At 33.9% G+C, this 18,013-nt stretch overlaps 1 protein-coding gene across 1 annotated transcript in view; it reads right to left on the reverse strand.

Annotated features, from left to right (window-relative positions):
* Window positions 1-4,537: 4,537 nt before the first annotated feature.
* Window positions 4,538-18,013, reverse strand: part of LOC122299269 — a 30,456-nt gene continuing 16,980 nt past the window's right edge. The window contains exons 5-11 of the mRNA XM_043109405.1: window positions 16,755-16,843; window positions 15,629-15,740; window positions 13,987-14,040; window positions 13,834-13,882; window positions 6,415-6,515; window positions 5,255-5,367; window positions 4,538-5,009 (exon numbers count right to left, since the gene is read on the reverse strand). Of these exons, the coding sequence (XP_042965339.1) occupies window positions 4,661-5,009; window positions 5,255-5,367; window positions 6,415-6,515; window positions 13,834-13,882; window positions 13,987-14,040; window positions 15,629-15,740; window positions 16,755-16,843 (867 nt within the window). The 3' untranslated portion in view covers window positions 4,538-4,660. The remainder of the gene's footprint in view (window positions 5,010-5,254; window positions 5,368-6,414; window positions 6,516-13,833; window positions 13,883-13,986; window positions 14,041-15,628; window positions 15,741-16,754; window positions 16,844-18,013) is intronic.

Below are 18,013 nucleotides of genomic sequence, written 5' to 3' on the forward strand. Positions count from 1 at the left end.
CTTTTATTTTGTATGAAAATTTGAAAAAATTGTAATGATTATAGATGAGAAGAGATGAGATGAAAATTTTTATGAAAGTGAACGAGAGAGCTAGCCTGCAAATTAAAGTTGACTGGCTGTTAGCTACATTAATTTTATCTATCCAACACAGTTTACAAATTGTGGGAGTACAAGTAGCTAGCGTTCACATGCAATGGAAAAACTCAAATCTGCATGAAATCTCTCATTCAAGCTATCAAATATGATGTTGGGATTAGACTTACAAATTACAAACAATAACGATTGTTGAGTGTTTTTTCTGTTTTTTCATAAGTAAATGTGCAAGTAATTATATTAGTCATTGATATATAGAGAACACAAAGGAATAACCAACTACAAGATGTTATAACTACAAAATTTCTATTTGCATATCTGCTTTTTGACACACCAAATACACAACTATTGAAGAAGCCTACCATATCAATTATCACAAAGAAACAGTAATACTAGATAAAGTTCTATGGTGTGCAAGCCTCTCGCACTCTCTTTGAAAAAAACCTTAAGGTCTACCATTAAAAAAATAATGTTTTCATATGAGTCCCAGATTTATCCTTTTTTTCAAAGGGACGCGCGAGACTTATAAATTATAAAATTACAAATATCATTTATCTCTAACTTAATAAAAATAAAGAAATTCTAATAAAAAAAAATTGGCATGTAACCTGCAAGCCAATGTGAGATCCATTAAAACTGAAAAATGATATTTGCAATCATTGAGTGTACAAGTGTTGTACAATCTCTTTAAAAAAGTGAATAAATACGAGACTCACATGGAATAAACGAATTTTTTAATAATGGACCCTACAATTTTTTAAAACGAATGCACAATCCTTACACGCACTCCACACTGTATGTAACATTAGTACTCATTAAAATTATAAATAATTCTAAACACCAATACTTTTAAAATGTCTGCAATTACATGACTTATTTTTTAATGCTAGATTATGTTGACACCAACGGTCATCTGTTGAGTGTGTCAATTTGTTAAGCACACGCACACAGCACTTACACTATAAATCTTAAGATTTCATCGAAGTGAACATAGTGGTAATGAAGTATAGGTCACGGAGCTGTTGGTAATCACCACTGCATTCCATAGGATATATACATATATATACATATATATATATATATATATATATATATATATTCCTTTACGCTTAAATATCGAGCAAACCACACTTTCTTTTGTTTTCATTTTTCTTTATCTTCTCTCTGTAAAACAATCTAGCAAGATACTTTTGGGAGGTGATTCTTTTATATTTTTTTATTGGCAAATCAGAAACAGTGTGAATGAAGCAAGTAGGTGGGGTGGGTATGGGGCGGTTTGTGGGACTGCTGGAGGTTGTGCTGCTTCGTCCCCACATACATTTATTAATGTATCATAACACCTCTTCAGCCCTAGTCTCCTCATTATATCCATATCTATGTATTTTTCTTTTTGTAAACAACAAACCTGCATCTAGAGATATAATTGGAGAGAGAGAGAGAGAGAGAGAGAGAGATGAACTAAGCTTGACGATGACTTAAGAAAACTTCTCTAGGGAGGCACATAGATATATATATATGTATATATCTAGAGAGAGAGTGAGAGAAGCCTCAGGGTTGATAATGACATGTCTCCTCACATGCACAAGTTGTGCATGTCCTTTCTTTCTTTCTATCGTTTTGTTCTTTTGTTTTTTGGTTTGTTTGGCTTTAGTTTCTTAGATCTTAACCCTATTGATAATTTGTTAGGACAGACAGATTCATGATTACTTGTGGGGTTTATTATTTTTGTCCGTTCTTGTTCTTGTTCCTGTTCCTATTCGGCTATTCATACATTCTTTAATTTAGTTAAGAAAAATCTAATTGCAAACATAATTGTACATTAATATATGCATCAATCTAATATGATTGTTCAAAAAGTAAATTTTATTAAAAACAGTGCTAATTTAAATTTTAAATATTAATTAATCAATATTAATATGGAGATTAATAAGCGACTTCTCTTATACTTAGCAAAACTCATTTAGTTATGTTTCAGAATTGTGATGTGGAGAAACCATGCCATTGATACTTCCTCTTTTGTTGCATTTAATCCATACTTTATTACCACTTTACTTGGTTTGAAAGCTGGACAACATAAAGCTTGGTATTTTATATATATAGGAGGAATAGCTAGGACAACCTATTTAAGCTTGCCATTAAGAAAATTGAATATGCTTAAAGTAACTGATATTGCAGACCAAAAGATTCTCATTGCAGAAATGAAGAACATAAACAGTGAAAGTGAGAGAATAACTCAAAATTTACTGTTTTTATTATTATTATTATTAATATTATGTTCTAGACTAAAATCTTAAAAGGGGATCTTAAAAAAATGAACTATCAAGAGAAGAAGCAACAGAGAAGTTGAGAAATTATAACTGATCTAGATTACTTCAAGGGGAACTATGTCTTCCTTTTATAACTAGGTTAAATTTCACCAAAATTTCATAACCAGAAGTCCTTGTACACACAAAATTCCCTCTACCGCTATTAACCCACTTCTGATACAGCATGAAGACAATTTATAGAATGTATCATGCAACTCTTCTGTATTGTATCAAGAACCAATCTTAGAATCACAGGGGATAAATAAAAATTTTCTCAAAAAATATTTTCAATATGAACTCAGAATATTAGCAGTAATAAACCACTCTCCCAAAAAGTTCTTCCATTTGCAAGCCGGTATGGAAAATAATATACCATCCACATCACTTACATAACCAGATTTGATTTATAATATCTAAATTTTAAAATTTATATTCTAAATCAAATCATGTTATATAAGTGCTTAGCTAGGTGCGTTATCCATACATAGTTATAAATAGAATTTTCCCTCTCCCAAATCATGACCATCGACTGCCTTTATGCATTACAATCAATGACTTCAAAATATAAAGGAACTCTAGAAACTAATACTAACAAATTCTAGAGTCCAATAAAGGCTTGATGCAACTCTATAAAAAAGCCTAATCTATTATGAATCTAACTCCCAGTCTAAAATAACCTAAAAATAACAATCCCTCGACTAGAAGAATTCCCGATTGTTTCAAATACTTAATACAAACTAATTATGACAGAATTCTACTAAATTTGGAATTCTTAAAAAATGTAGTTTCACTTAACCCAAGTGTCTATAGTGTATCTAGCAAACAAACATTGGAATACTCCCTCAATCAAACCTCAAGTAATCGTGTCCAGGCTTCCTAAGCTCAGTCATGCTATGGAGAAAATAATCTGATCAGGTTTGAAACTTTTAATATTCACTTTTAATCCAAACATCTTTAACCTCCAACATAAATTTTGACATCTCAAAGAGCTTCCATCTAATCTGAGTTTTCTCGGGAAAAGAAAACAAGCCAAGCAACTTTCACTAAAGCCCTTTTCTTTTTCAGAAAACAACTCAATATTTTATCCAAATAACTTCTAATTTTCTAGCTACCCACTTTGGCAAAGCCCAATACAAAATATATCTCAAAAACAATTTCCAATCTAGTTACTCGAATCTCAATTTGTTTTTACAAAATCCAATAAATTCCCACTTTTTAAGACATCACTTCATGTATTTCTTCTCTTTCTTTTTTAAAAGTAGGCCTCATAAAGCCTGCCTGATAAAGACCCAGAGACGAAATAGTTATTTTGTTGAACATGTTAGAATGTTGACCAAGGTAAATGGACTTGGAGTTGTGAGATATCACTTGGTTAAAGCACAATATCAAGCACAAAAGGGTCTTGAACTTGCGCTCTAGTAAACAAATTTTCAGACGAATATTGTAAGGAGAAATGCTACACATCATCCTACACCACACACTTTATATATTAAAATATTTTTTTTTATTTTTTTATTTTTTTTCATTTTATTCTTATTAAACTAATTGAATTATTTTATTTATCATCTACACACTACATATTTATTATAAAAAAAATGAAAAAAAAATTAAAATAAGTGTTGTGTGTAAAGTGTGAGGATGACAATAAGAATTTCCCTATTGTAATACCTTTCTTAGGGCGGTATATTATTATAAATAAAATAGAAATGACTATTATCAGGCGCATGGACCTAGCTTAAGGCCATATGCTCTATGAGCTCCTACTTAGATTTTGCCCTCAACTTAGGTCCAAGCACTATTCAATGTATTTGTTTAAATGCTTACAAAAAAGCAAAAAAACAAACAAAGCATCACGAAACAAGTAAACCAGATCCACTTCTATATATGTTAAATCCAATTCTGTAAGAGAGAGAGAGAGAGAGAGAGAGAGAGAGAGCTATATTTAAAATCATAGGAAAATGTAGACATTAAAAGAAGAAAGCAGAACCAAAAGAAAACCATTTAGAAAAAAAAAATGAAAATAAAAATGGACTAAAGGAAACAACAGTAACACGACTGTGCATGCGCGCGCATTCACACAAAGGGAGAGGTATTATTAGAACCTCTTCTTTCCTAAATATTGATTAAACAAAAATAAATGCTGAGAAAAAAAAAGATTATTGACGGCAAATGAACATAAATACGATTATACGAATTAAAGAGGACTGAAATGGTGAAATGGCAACCAAATAGTACGAATTGTAAATATACAAGCCCAAGGTCTAAAGGAAGTTTCTTTGGAAGGTTCCTGAAGAAAACCTGGAAGAAAAACCCTGCGCCATCTTGTCTTGATCCAAGTTTATACTTTTCCTCCCAGCTGACAAGTCCTTGTCACGATCCCAAGGCTTCCAAGGATGTTGCCCCACCCACTCTTCTTTTTCTTTCTCTGGCTGCTGCTTGGATTTTTTCTTTGAACGACCGACAGCAGACTCTTCTTGGTGCTTCTGCACCAATGATTTTGACCGTTTTTCTTTATTATATTTATCCACCAAATCCGCAACTGAACTTTTCTGTTTCTTTTGCTCTTCATTTGATGCAAGAGCAGCAGCCTCGTTATATGCTTCCAGATAACTGCGACAGGAAGCTAAATGCATTTAAAAATCCCCTTAAACTAACCTTGTTTGGTTACACAAATGAGATGGGATAAAAGTTAAAAGTTAAATAAAATCTTGTTAGAATATAATTTTTGTTTTGAAATTTGAAAAAGTGAATTGTTTATTATATCTTGTGTGGGAGTTTATGAAAGTTGTAATAATTATATGAAGGGCTAAATGTGTGTGAGCAAGGCATTCTGAAAACTAAAAAGTGAAACATACTTCATCTTTGCTTTCTGGGCTCTATCCGAAGGGGTATCCGTCCAAACACTAGTGTCCCCACGTCCTTCTTTCGTATTCCTGCTGAATGTTGTGGACTGCATAGTCATACCAGGCTGAGAAGAAAAGAACAAGAGTGAACTATTACTTTTTTAGCAATTAAAATGGGTAGCATTTGGAGTTACAGTAACAATGGAAAGTGAAACCCTACAAAGTGATATACACGGTAAAATAGGATTAGTGCACAAGAATCAAAACCAAATATACTTATCCTAAAATAAAACTAAAAAGAAATTGCAATCGCAGACTAATTCAAGAAACAAGAAAACAAGAAAGACATCTATAGCAGAGAGAGAGAGAGAGAAGGGGGGAGGTCGCAGAGAAAACAGCAGTGCTTCAAGAACTTGATGCGGTTGTTACTATAATTGAAGTTCCTTTCACTTGAGCGGCTGAACCATGACAAATTAGTCTATCTTAGCCACGGATGATTATAAAAAATGCATAATTAGAAACTGCTCAAGGGTTATCTTCGTTAATATATAACTAAGTACAAGGTGTATGAAATCATACACATTAAATTATCGTATCTACAAGATTTCTAACTTCTCCATGCGTTCCCAAGCTCCAAAGTCTGTAAGGTGCATGTGGTCATCTGAGTAGAACAGCATCTCAAGTTGGTGCTTTGAAGAACTAAAGTGACATGGAGGAAACAATGTTCATAAAAGTGTGCCAAGTGCGAAGTGCCAAGGCTGAAGCATGTTGCTTACCAAAAGTGAAGTGCATGCACTCTTATTGGTGCTTTTTGTGTGAGCTTACCAGTATGGAATAACAAGCATTTATCAAAGTAATACATCAAAATTTTCTAATACCAATCCAGAGGTACAATCCTCTTTCTCACTTATTAATTATTTTCTACAAAGAATTGGAGTTGCTAAAGAGTTAAAGTGGTACTTTAAAGTAGCTTTGATTCTGAAACAAAAGAATCAATTTTGTACAGAAGAAAATATCACACCTAATGCCTTGTAGGTAAAAATCACTATATTATAATTCATCTCTGAGGAGGGTGACATGCACAGGAATTCCAAGTTCTGGTAACTCAAGACTAAAGCTAAAGCTATTAAATTAACAATAATAACCAAACCATAATTGAATGAGGGTCTTACTTTTCTTTCGGGAGGTAGCGTTGTCATCCACTCATCTCGTTTAGGTTCCACTTTTACATCCAAGTCTGCCAAGAGCTCATCATCACCCTCAATTGATATACCTACAACACAATAGCAATCCTGCAGTCAGATCAACAGAGAACTTCTCAGGTCATAACCTATTAGACCCACTAAAGAAGGAAAAATAATAATAATAAATGTAAGTACTCATGCGTATAAAATCTTAGCTACACAAGGAACTGAAACAAACTGTACTGATATTTCATTATAAAGTTGTAAAATAATATATAGCACAATGCTAACTCAACTGAAGTATTAGTTTTCTATTAGATTAGAGGAATTGGGACATAACTATATAAGACTGGTCAACTTGGTTAAAATTAAGCAGCTTTAACTCGCTGCAGAAATGGCTATGGTGTATGGTGAAAAGCCATATCAGTTGTAGAGACATCTCTTATTGGGGAATATGGGGGAAATTAGATAGATGCATCAAGTGCTTTTGACTTGCAAGGTCTTAGCAGTCGGTTTCAATTAAGTTTCTGTTCCCAAGGAGAATGTACTTGTGCATTCTCGTCTTACCTACACATTATTCTATTGTAATAAAAGGGTGAGTCTCAAACTTACATGATCCTAAGCAAGGACATGACCAAGTTAGGTACATGATTAGAAGATCACACTAGTTTAATTAGGCAAGTATTTGTTTTGATTGATAAAAAATTTTTTATTGAGCATAAAGTAGACAAAGGCCTGAGTATATGGGATATATACAGGAGCGTCTCCTATATATGCGAGTTTAGCGATACAAGGAACTCATGAAAAGACATTCCGTTAAAATCAATTACAATCAACCAATGGAATAAGGAATTGAAAAATAAACTTCTAACCACTTCCATTGATCATTCTCGATCTTCAAAGCTTCTTGCATTCAACTCCCTTCAAATACACCACAATAGACAGATTGGGGACCATCTTCCACACTTTTGCGATCTAAAGGCTACCCGGATGCCTTGCCAAGAAGCTAGGAGGTCAATTACCCTTTTCGGCATCACCCAAGCTAATCCTACTCGAGCAAAGAAATCATTCCACAAGGTCATAGCAATCTCACAATGAATTAATAGATGATCTACAAATTCTCAACTCTTTTTGCACATACAACACCAATCCATGACTATGATGTGGCTTTTCATAGTCACAGAAATTTGCCTTTAGGGGTGCTTTTGTCTTCCAAATACTCTTCCATGGGAATGTCGTCGTGTTATGCATGATCATGGCATGATAGTAGGAGTGAATTGTGAACTTCCCTTTATTAGAAGGGCGCCAAAAGATATTGTCTTCAGCTCCCCTTATTATAGGGGTAGAGTACACTAGATCATAGAACTATGAGAAAGTGTCAACTTCCCAATCTTGTGCATTTCTAAGTAATGTAACGTTCCATTAGAAATGGTTAAGAAGTCTACAATTGAGGCTTCTTTCATTCTTGCTAAGCCATAGAATTCTAGTTAAGCTTCCTTAAGTGTTGTATCGCTACACCATACATCATGCCAAAATTTAATTTCGGACCCATCACCCACCTCAAAACGGATATTTCTTGAATATGTGTCCCATCCTCTTCTTATGTGTTTTCATAAACTAACCCCATATGTCCCCTTTACCTCATTTGAACACCATCCCCCATGGTTCACCATATTTTGATTCTATAACAGCTCTCTATAATTGTAATACCTTAGTCTTACTTGAGTCTTTAAGTCATTTTATTTTATTCCTTAAGTTAAATATGTTCATGTAAAGATTTTTATTATTTTATTTTAGATGGGTGTGCTTTTATTTTTAAGTGCGTTGTTAAAATAAATTAAGTACATGATTTTTAAGGCCTTATAGTATTTTCTCTTTAAACCCTAAAATATTATAAATCTAACGTCGTTTTCTACCCTTAATGTTACTTCAAATAACTACCCTCTCGACAAATCCTTACAAGAGTAACATAAGAAGATAATTAATTTAGTTAACATAACATCAAAACAGCTCCATATATATATATTTAATCACTTAAAACATAACATAATTATATATATATACAAAACACAACATCAAAACAGCCCCATATATATAATTAATCCTTTAAAACAGAGCATACATGTAGATATACAAAACATAACATCAAAACAGCCCCATATAAATACTTAATCCCTTAAAACAGAGCATATATGTATATATATAAAACATAACATCAAAACATAAACTAAACAATTTAGTTAGCTTCCAAAACCACATTAAAATCAAAGGAGTCAAAATAGGATTTTTACCTTAAGCTCCTAGATTCTTTCAAGAGGTGAAGTGAAGGTCCAAAGCTTGAAGAAAATGAGAGGAGTTTGATTTCTTGAAGAGGAGAAGCAAAGAGGGAAGTGGCGTTGGCTAGCATGGAAAGGGAGGTGAAGAAAACTTGTTCTTCATTTCTTGGGTGTAGACCGATGGTTTGAAGGGGAAAAAGGGACTTAAAAATTGATTTAATTGAACTTATCCCATAAGTCTTCAAGTAGGCAATGGAAAGGAGGTTTCATGCTTATCTCATAAGCTTAAAGATGAGCCAAACAAATTTAAGGAAAAACAACTAGTTTTGGTCAAAGCTTGTCTCACATGTTTGCAAAGATGACCAACGGTTTTAAGATAGATTAAAGGTGCCAACAACTTTTAGTAAAGGAGACCTACGGATTCAACATGGAATAAAGGTTTAAAACTTGGTCAAAGCTTCCCTGGAAGTTTTTAAGCTTGATGACCGATGGTTCATAAGAGAAGAGGACTTAGTTAAATTTTTGGTCATTAAAAACTTAAGGAAATGGAGGGCTAGGATTAGATTTAGGAAGAAGGACGAGATTATTTTAAGGTGGGGAGAGTTGTAATACCTAGTCTTACTACGTGAGTCTTTACGTCATTTTATTTTATTCCTTAAGTTAAATATGTTCATGTAAAGATTTTTATTATTTTATTTTAGATGGATGTGTTTTTATTTTTATGTGGGTTGTTAAAATAAATTAAGTACATGATTTTTAAAGCCTTATAGTATTTCTCTTTAAACCCTAAAATTTTATTATTTATGAAAGAGCACAAATGATTCCCACCACAGGATTGGTAGTTGGAATAATTATCTTCCTAAATCTAATCCTAGCCCTCCATTTCCTTAAGCTTTTAATGACCAAAAATTTAACTAAGCCTTCTTCTCTTATGAACCATCGGTCATGAAGCTTAAAAACTTTCAAGGGAAGCTTTGACCAAGTCTTAATCCTTTATTCCATGTTGAATCCGTAGGTCTCCTTTACTAAAAGTTGCTGGCACCTTTAACCCATCTTAAAACAGTTGGTTACCTTTGCAAACATGTGAAACAAGTTTTGACCAAGACTAGTTGTTTTTCCTTAAATTTGATTTGCTCATCTTTAAGCTTATGAGATAAGCATGAAACCTCCTTTCCATCGGCTACTTGAAGACTTATGGGATAAGTTCAATTAAATCAATTTTTAAGTCCCTTTTTCCCCTTCAAACCGTCGGTCTACACCCACGAAATGAAGAACAAGTTTTCTTCACCTCCCTTTCCATGCTAGCCAACGCCACTTCCCTCTTTTCTTCTCCTCTTCAAGAAATCAAACTCCTCTCATTTTCTTCAAGCTTTGGACCTTCACTTTACCTCTTGAAAGAATCTAGGAGCTTAAGGTAAAAATCCTACTTTGACTCCTTTAATTTTAATGTGATTTTGGAAGCTAACTAAATTGTTTAGCTTATGTTTTGATGTTATGTTTTATATATATACATATATGCTATGTTTTAAGGGATTAAGTATTTATATGGGGCTGTTTTGATGTTATGTTTTGTATATCTACATATATGCTCTGTTTTAAGGGATTAATTATATATATAGGGCTGTTTTGATGTTTAGGTTTGTATATATATAATTATGTTCTGTTTTAAGTGATTAAATGCATATATGGAGCTGTTTTGATGTTATCTTAACTGAATTAACTATCTTCTTATGTTACTCTTATAAGGATTTGTCGAGAGGGTAGTTATTTGAAGTAACATTAAGGGTAGAAAACGATGTTAGATTAATAAAATTTTAGGATTTAAAGAGAAAATACTATAAGGCCTTAAAAATCATGTACTTAATTTATTTTAACAACCCACATAAAAATAAAAACACAACCTTCTAAAATAAAATAATAAAAATCTTTACATGAACGTATTTAACTTAAGGAATAAAATAAAATGACGTAAAAACTCACGTAGTAAAACTAGGGTATTACAATAATGCTCCTCGTTCATTATGGTATCTCCATAGCCATTTGCCAAGCAAGGCTTTGCTAAAAGATAGGAAGTGCTGGATTCCCAATCCTCATTTTGGGACAGGGGAGCACACTGTGGCCCATTTTACCAAGTGGAATTTAAATTCCATATGCATCATCTCCCCCACCCCCCCAAAAAAAAAAAAAATCTCGTTGAAGTTTCTCCATGCATACAGCCACCTTGGTGGGAAGCAGAAATAGTGATAGAAAATAGGTTAGCAAGTTGGATAGGGTACTTTTGATTAAAGTGACACCTCTAGATAGATACATCCTCTTCCAACTCACCAATTTCCACTCCATTTTTTCTAGTACTTCATCCCAAATAGATTTTTATTTGAACGGGCCACCCAAAGGAAGACTCAAATATTTCGTCGGCAGTTGGGACATCTTGCATTCCAATTTGTTAAGCATGCTCTCCACATTCGGAACGTTCCCCACTGGGAATACTTCTGATTTAGCCAAGTTCACATTCAGCCCTGAAATAGCTTCAAAGCATAAAAGGAGTGCCCTCAAAGCTCAGATTTGATTATGACTAGTGCCACAAAAGATTGGGGTATCATCAACAAATAATAGGTGAGATATGAGAAGTGAGCTTGTATTTGCCTCCCCCACTAAGAATCCAGATAAGAACCCGCCCTCCACAACCCCTGAGATCATCTTGCTAAAAGCTTCCATAACAAAAACAAAAAGTAGCGGAGATAGAGGGTCACCTTGTCTCAAGCCTTGTGCGCTTTCAAAGAAGCCCTGTGATGTGCCATTCACCAATACAGAAAAACAAACAGTAGAGATGCACTGTTTGATCCAAGAAGACCATTTCAAACCAAAGCCACATCTTTCGAGCATAAAAAGCAAAACCTCCAATTGACTCGGTCATAGGCCTTCTCCATATCAAGCTTACACGAGCCCCAGCACCGACTTGAGTCTACTGTCCAGGCATTTGTTGGCAATAAGCACCGAATCAAGAATTTGCCTACCTTGAACAAATGCATTTTGAGGCTTTGAAATTAGCTTCTCAACCACCATACTCAATCTAATCGTCAAAATCTTCAAAAGGAGCTTGTAGATTCTGCTCAACAAGCTAATAGGGCGATAATTTTTTTTATCTCTATAGCACCAGGTTTTTTTGGAATGACAGCAATAAATGTTGCATTGAGACTCTTTTCAAACATACCATTTTCATAAAAATCATAAAAGACCCCCCATTATATCTTCTTTGATCACTTCACAACAACTTTGGAAAAAAGCAATTGAAAGTCCATTTGGACCTGGAGCTGTCGCCTGCCATGCTTCTTAACACTTTTCTAATTTCTGTTTCTTCAAAAGGCCTCTAAAGCTGTCCTGCTTCTTGCGAGTCAAGAGCATTAGATTGAAGCCCATCTATTCTCAGTCTCCAATAGAATTGTTCTATATTTAAACTAACATACGCTTGAGTAGATGTTAATGTAACGGTGCTTATATATAGGTAAGGGCATATTGCATTGCCAAGATAGGCACAATGGTAGGGAACCCAATGATGTCATCCTCATGTATGGATTCTTAATCCAGGACCTTGGGCAGGATCGAGATCATAAGGATCACTAACCCAAACTCACGGGAGTCAACAGTGAGTACCGGCCAACAAGTAAAGTGAAAGACAAGTTTAAGGCATTATGATAGTTCATGTTACATGTATATACATTTTTTCAAGGAAACCTATGTTCAAATATGTTTACTGTAAAATATGTTACTAATTGAATATTCAACTCATTTTCATTTTAAATGTTTTAAAATGTATTGCGGGATGATTTATATGAGAATGGCAGGACATGACTTGACTTAGGGAAACAAGGCAAAGATGCCTAGGCAGTTATGGAGATTTCAGATTTATGCTTAAAAAATTATTTTGTTAAGCACAAGACTTTGAATTTTTTTTTTTTTTTTTTTTTTATAAGAAGAATTTATTAATCCACATAATTAGCCAAAGCCCAAGTACGCAAGAAGAGAAAAACATAATTACAAGCTAATTGCTTTGAAAAGCAACATGAAAGTCATTAAAGCTAGTCCCATTCAAGACAATAGCAGATGCGCAGGATGACTTTGAATTATTTTAGTAAGTGCTTCCATTGACTGTCTTTAATTTTAATGAAGTATATTTTATTTTAAAACTATGGAATCTTTTATATATGGTGCATAAGAAAATTTTTAAAGGCTAGTAACATTTGGTCCCTAAAGTTTTTCTTAAACTAATATTATAGAGAGAGCCTAGGGAGACGAAATCTTGATATATATATATATGTATGTATGTATGTATGCTTCCAAGATAACACTGTATCACAGGCAAGTTGCGAGAATTGATCCTTTCAGCTTGTTCTGCAGCTCTATGGTCAATCCATACTATGACATTTTTTCTTGAATTAACACCCCAAGAAACTCTGATGGAAGAACCATAGGCATCCACCACAGCTGAAAGATGTAAAAATAAACTTATGCCAAATTTTTCTTTTTCAAAATAATACGCCAAAACAAGCTACCTCAAATTACACAGTGAGAAAACAAGTAGCTGTAAATCCCAGAACCTTCACTTCCTCCACCACAACATCAGCAAGGGAGCATGCTCATTTCACAGCCGCACAAATGGCATGCCAGAAATCATTAGAATAGAAAAGCAAATATTCTACTTCCTTCCACTTTTTTCTTTTCTTCTCTCTCTAATTAACAAGTTGTAGCTGTAGTTGGAGGGTCTTAAATCCATGACCTTACTCTCTAAACTAATATTTCCTCTATAAGAGTGAATTCTCACCTAATATTTCCTCTATGAGAGAATCTTCACTAATAAGCACTAAAGGTGCAATCCAAGTATACAAGATGTAAAAAAAAAAAAAGCAGAGAGAGAGAGACCTATCTAGGAGAGATTCAAGAAAATCATGAAACTGCAATTTGATCTTAAGCTAAAACATCAACCTAACACATTCTTTTCTTTTTTAAGTTAATACATACCAGAAGAATTTGCACCCACAAGTATACCGTCCACACAAAAAAACAGACAGACGCACAGAGATCAAACATAGAAAACCAAAAAAGAACCCTTAGTAACAGTCAGAAAGTGATTAACCTTGCAATCTTCTCCATTGTGCAGCCTCACGCATCACCTTCAACTCAGCCTAAAGGAGCAAAAAGAATTAATACATGCGCATACACCAAGAATTACTTAAGATATTACTTCTGTAGGAAATACCTAAACCACTACCACAGCGAATAGGCGTACCTTAAATGCTTCTTGTTCTTCCTTTAGTTTAATTTTCTCATTCATAGCTTTCCTCTACAACAAGGAGATCGGGTTAGAAAGAAACACATGACAAAACTGAAAATTGTTTTGTGATGATGCCACAGTACAACTAATATTACCAAAGGAACACCGTGTGAAAATATCAGTTCGAAGCAAATATAAGGTTTTTATACTTGCACTTAAAACCTGCCCAGAAACAAGAATTTGGAAAAACTTTGAAGGAACTGAACCGCAATTGATGTGATTCTTAGGCTCCAAGCCTGCAAGCATGTTGGTGCTTATGCATGGCATGCATTTAAAGACATTATTGTGGATTTTAAGATCTCTTGTATGTTTCAAATAATTGACTAAACTACTATATTGTTACAGTCTACCTCTCGAAAGGCAAAATTAAGATCCATCTCAGAAATTGAGTAGCTAAGTATTTGACTTTGGATTTCCATTTAATATTTGCTGCATAAACCGATTACAGAAATGCAGCAACTAGACGCTACTAAAAATTTTGATTCCAATATACAGGTTTAAGATCATGTTGGTGCTTATGCATGGCATGCATTTAAAGACATTATTGTGGATTTTAAGATCTCTTGTATGTTTCAAATAATTGACTAAACTACTATATTGTTACAGTCTCCTCTAGAAAGGCAAAATTAAGATCCATCTCAGAAATTGAGTAGCTAAGTATTTGACTTTGGATTTCCATTTAATATTTGCTGCATAAACCGATTACAGAAATGCAGCAACTAGACGCTACTAGAAATTTTGATTCCAATATACAGGTTTAAGATCAATGAAAATTATGGCCATCTTCCATTTTCTTAGGTTTCAGTTAGCAGGAAAGAAATGTTTGTTAACATTGAACTGGACATTACGAAAGTCTTTGCTTGTCCCATACAGGCAGTAAAATGCTTTCAGAGTAAAACCGTGTCTCCCTCTTTGTAGTTAATAACTACATATTTAAAAAAGTAGTAAGAGTTTCCGTCACATCCACCAGTAATACTAGTGCATCTGACCCACCAAAATATCTCAAGCAAATCAAACTAAAAGAAGGAACGACTGTAAAAGAAAATATTACATAGTATCGCAACAAGCTACAACTAAACAACAATCATGCATAATAACTGCTACTTGGATGCAGACTTTAATATTTTTCATAAACCTATTATTGAACTAAAAGAAGGAATGGCGGCAGGACACAAAGTGAATTGTTGATGCCTTCTATACAAATTGATAAGGACAAAGAATCAAAAAACTCTATCATGGAAGAATGAGAAAGTACACCACCATATGTCCACTGCAAGAAAGCACTCAATAACAGGCATTTGAACCTATCATGGGAAAGTTCAAGACCATCCAATGTTCTTTCATGCCATTCATACACATGAGATTAAGGCACTACACTCCAGATAATGGAACAAATCCAACACCGTCATCAACATAACTGATTTAAGACAGATTGATTATAATATAAGTGACCACAAATCATAAGCAATAGAACAATTGAAATTCAAGCATATGTTTATGACCAACCCAACAGTAGCAGAGTGCTAGAAGAAAGTGACCACACAAAATAGATCTTTTATACATTCACATGCGGACCATATATACATAAGAAACTCACCTTATCGGGATCTTGCAATTCTTTAAAAGCTTTATTCAACTTAATAAATGCTTGGTGGGCCTGAGGATGAGGGCATTTATCTGGGTGCACTAGAAGAGATAACTTCCAGTACCTGGATCGCAACAGTCAGTCATTAGACAAAAGAAAATACCACACACAAGCTGCAGGTTCAGAACCATATAAATATCACTGAAATATAAACAAGCATTGGCCATATGGTGATGAAAAGGCGTTGCTTTTTCTTTTTTTCACATGCAGCTATTCCACTTTCCAGCATGATAATGTGTAAATCCTTCACCCTGATTTTCAAATTTGTATTGATGAAGTAAATAAGCATGATTCCACAAAGAAAACATCATTCATGTTATGATGGTGACAACTGTACAACCCAAAATAATGTTTTAATCAGAAAAGACCACTGAACAAACTTATTGAAATATTAAAAATACTCCGTACATCTAAGACATGTTTTTAGGTCCACTAAATCAGTAGATTGCTAGAGAGACTACAAATCACTTTATTCTAGCATCTCAAAATCAGTATTTGGCAAAAGATCCAATAAGCCAATTTTTTCTTCACTGTAGATTACATGCTAAGGTCTTTGTTCTTTAGCCTGATGCTATTAGCTAGTTACCCCCAAGACATCTCCTACTCACAGATTTATTTTTTAGCACTAAGGGTGCTATGAATATATGGTAGAAAACATCTTGTTTACAAGTTAAGAAATACCTTCAAGCCTTCTGAAGCTATCTAAGAGTTCATTTCTTGTGACCATTTTATTTGGAATATCAGATTTCAAAGTTGTTGGCAAGCCCATCTCCTTTAGTACTCCAGATTGGCTGGCTGTTTTTATTGCTTTCAGACCAAATCTCTCGGTACTCTCTCAACTCTCCATACCTCAGTGTAGTTAAGGACAAAAGACGCTTACTGAGGTAAGGCAGGCATGTTCAAGGTATCCGGCACAGGAGGTATAACTAAGATTATTCAACAGAAAATAATAAGACCACCCAAAAAACAACACTTCAGATGAACTTAAAAATTTCCATCCCAAAATTATTTCAAGATTTGAAGATCATAAACAAGAAGTCAAGTTCCATTATTTCAAAGATAAAATCAAGAAATGAACCTTTTTTTAATGTTATCCGTGGACATATTTACATTGACACCTACAACATCATATGGACAATCAGCCTCAGCTCCCATGATTCTGGTAACCTGATAAGATAAATGAAACTAGTAGATGAGTTATTGCATTCAATTGCAATCACTACCATACCATCCAAGATGCAATATATATGATCAATACACAAGATATATCTCCACAGACAAAAAAGAAAGGAAAACAAATAAACAAAATATATCTGAAGCTTACATCATCATAGTTCATAAAAAATAAATATATAATGCTTGAAATAGGATATAACATTTTATACAACTTTGCTTGGAGAAGAGGCATTTTTGACTACCACAAATTAAACATAGGTCCTAAGGTTTTTGTGTTAAATTTAAGAGCAAAAGAAGTAAAATGGCAAAGAAATAAGAATTTGGATGACTGGGGGAAAAGAGTGTAGGATTACTGAACAAAATAACCCCCCTAACATAAAGTAATATTTTTTTTACTGACAAGGAGGAACCCTAGAGATTGTGCAAACGCAACATGTCCTTTTCCCCAATTTAACCCCAAATCAGTTTGATGTAAGCCCGCATCACACAGATCAGGTAAATCAATAGCTTTTCCATGATGGCAAATGGTCCCAAAAATTATTTGTACTCAAGAATTTGAACTTTAGACTTGGGCAAAGCATACCCCTAAACCAAGGCCCTTACCGCATGAGCTAACCCCAAAAATGCTCCAAAATTATTTTGCACAATAATTGATTTTAGATTACTACTATTCTAAGGCCTCTACACCACACACTGCTTATGTGGCATAATTTGATTTAGAAGATAAATTTTCAAATTTCTTTTTTTAAGTAAACGATTAAATTATATTAGTATGAATAGGCATAGCCCAAGCACACAGAGGGTATACAAGAGATAACACCTATTTAGAAGGAAGAAATAGAAATAAAAAAATCGTGAAAGTCGAGGCCATTGAAACTTACAGCTTTTGCCCAAAGAAAAAGTACTCTTTATCAAACTGTTAAAATCATTATAAAGAGCAACCACCTTTTTTTCTCTCCGTACACATGTAACTACTCACGGTGGTGAGGGTGTCTTGGTGTAGGTGGTATAGTTTTCCGGTGTAGTTTTTAGCAGTTTTTCTTGGTGGCGCGATGGTAGTTTCACATGAAGTAGTTGTTGAGTCCAAGTTGATTACACTCACCAAGGAAGGTGTTAATCTATGTTTATCAGAATATGGATGGAAGGAGAGGTACGATCTTC

The sequence above is a fragment of the Carya illinoinensis genome, chromosome 16 (assembly GCF_018687715.1).
Source record: "Carya illinoinensis cultivar Pawnee chromosome 16, C.illinoinensisPawnee_v1, whole genome shotgun sequence".
Taxonomy (NCBI): Eukaryota; Viridiplantae; Streptophyta; class Magnoliopsida; order Fagales; family Juglandaceae; genus Carya; species Carya illinoinensis.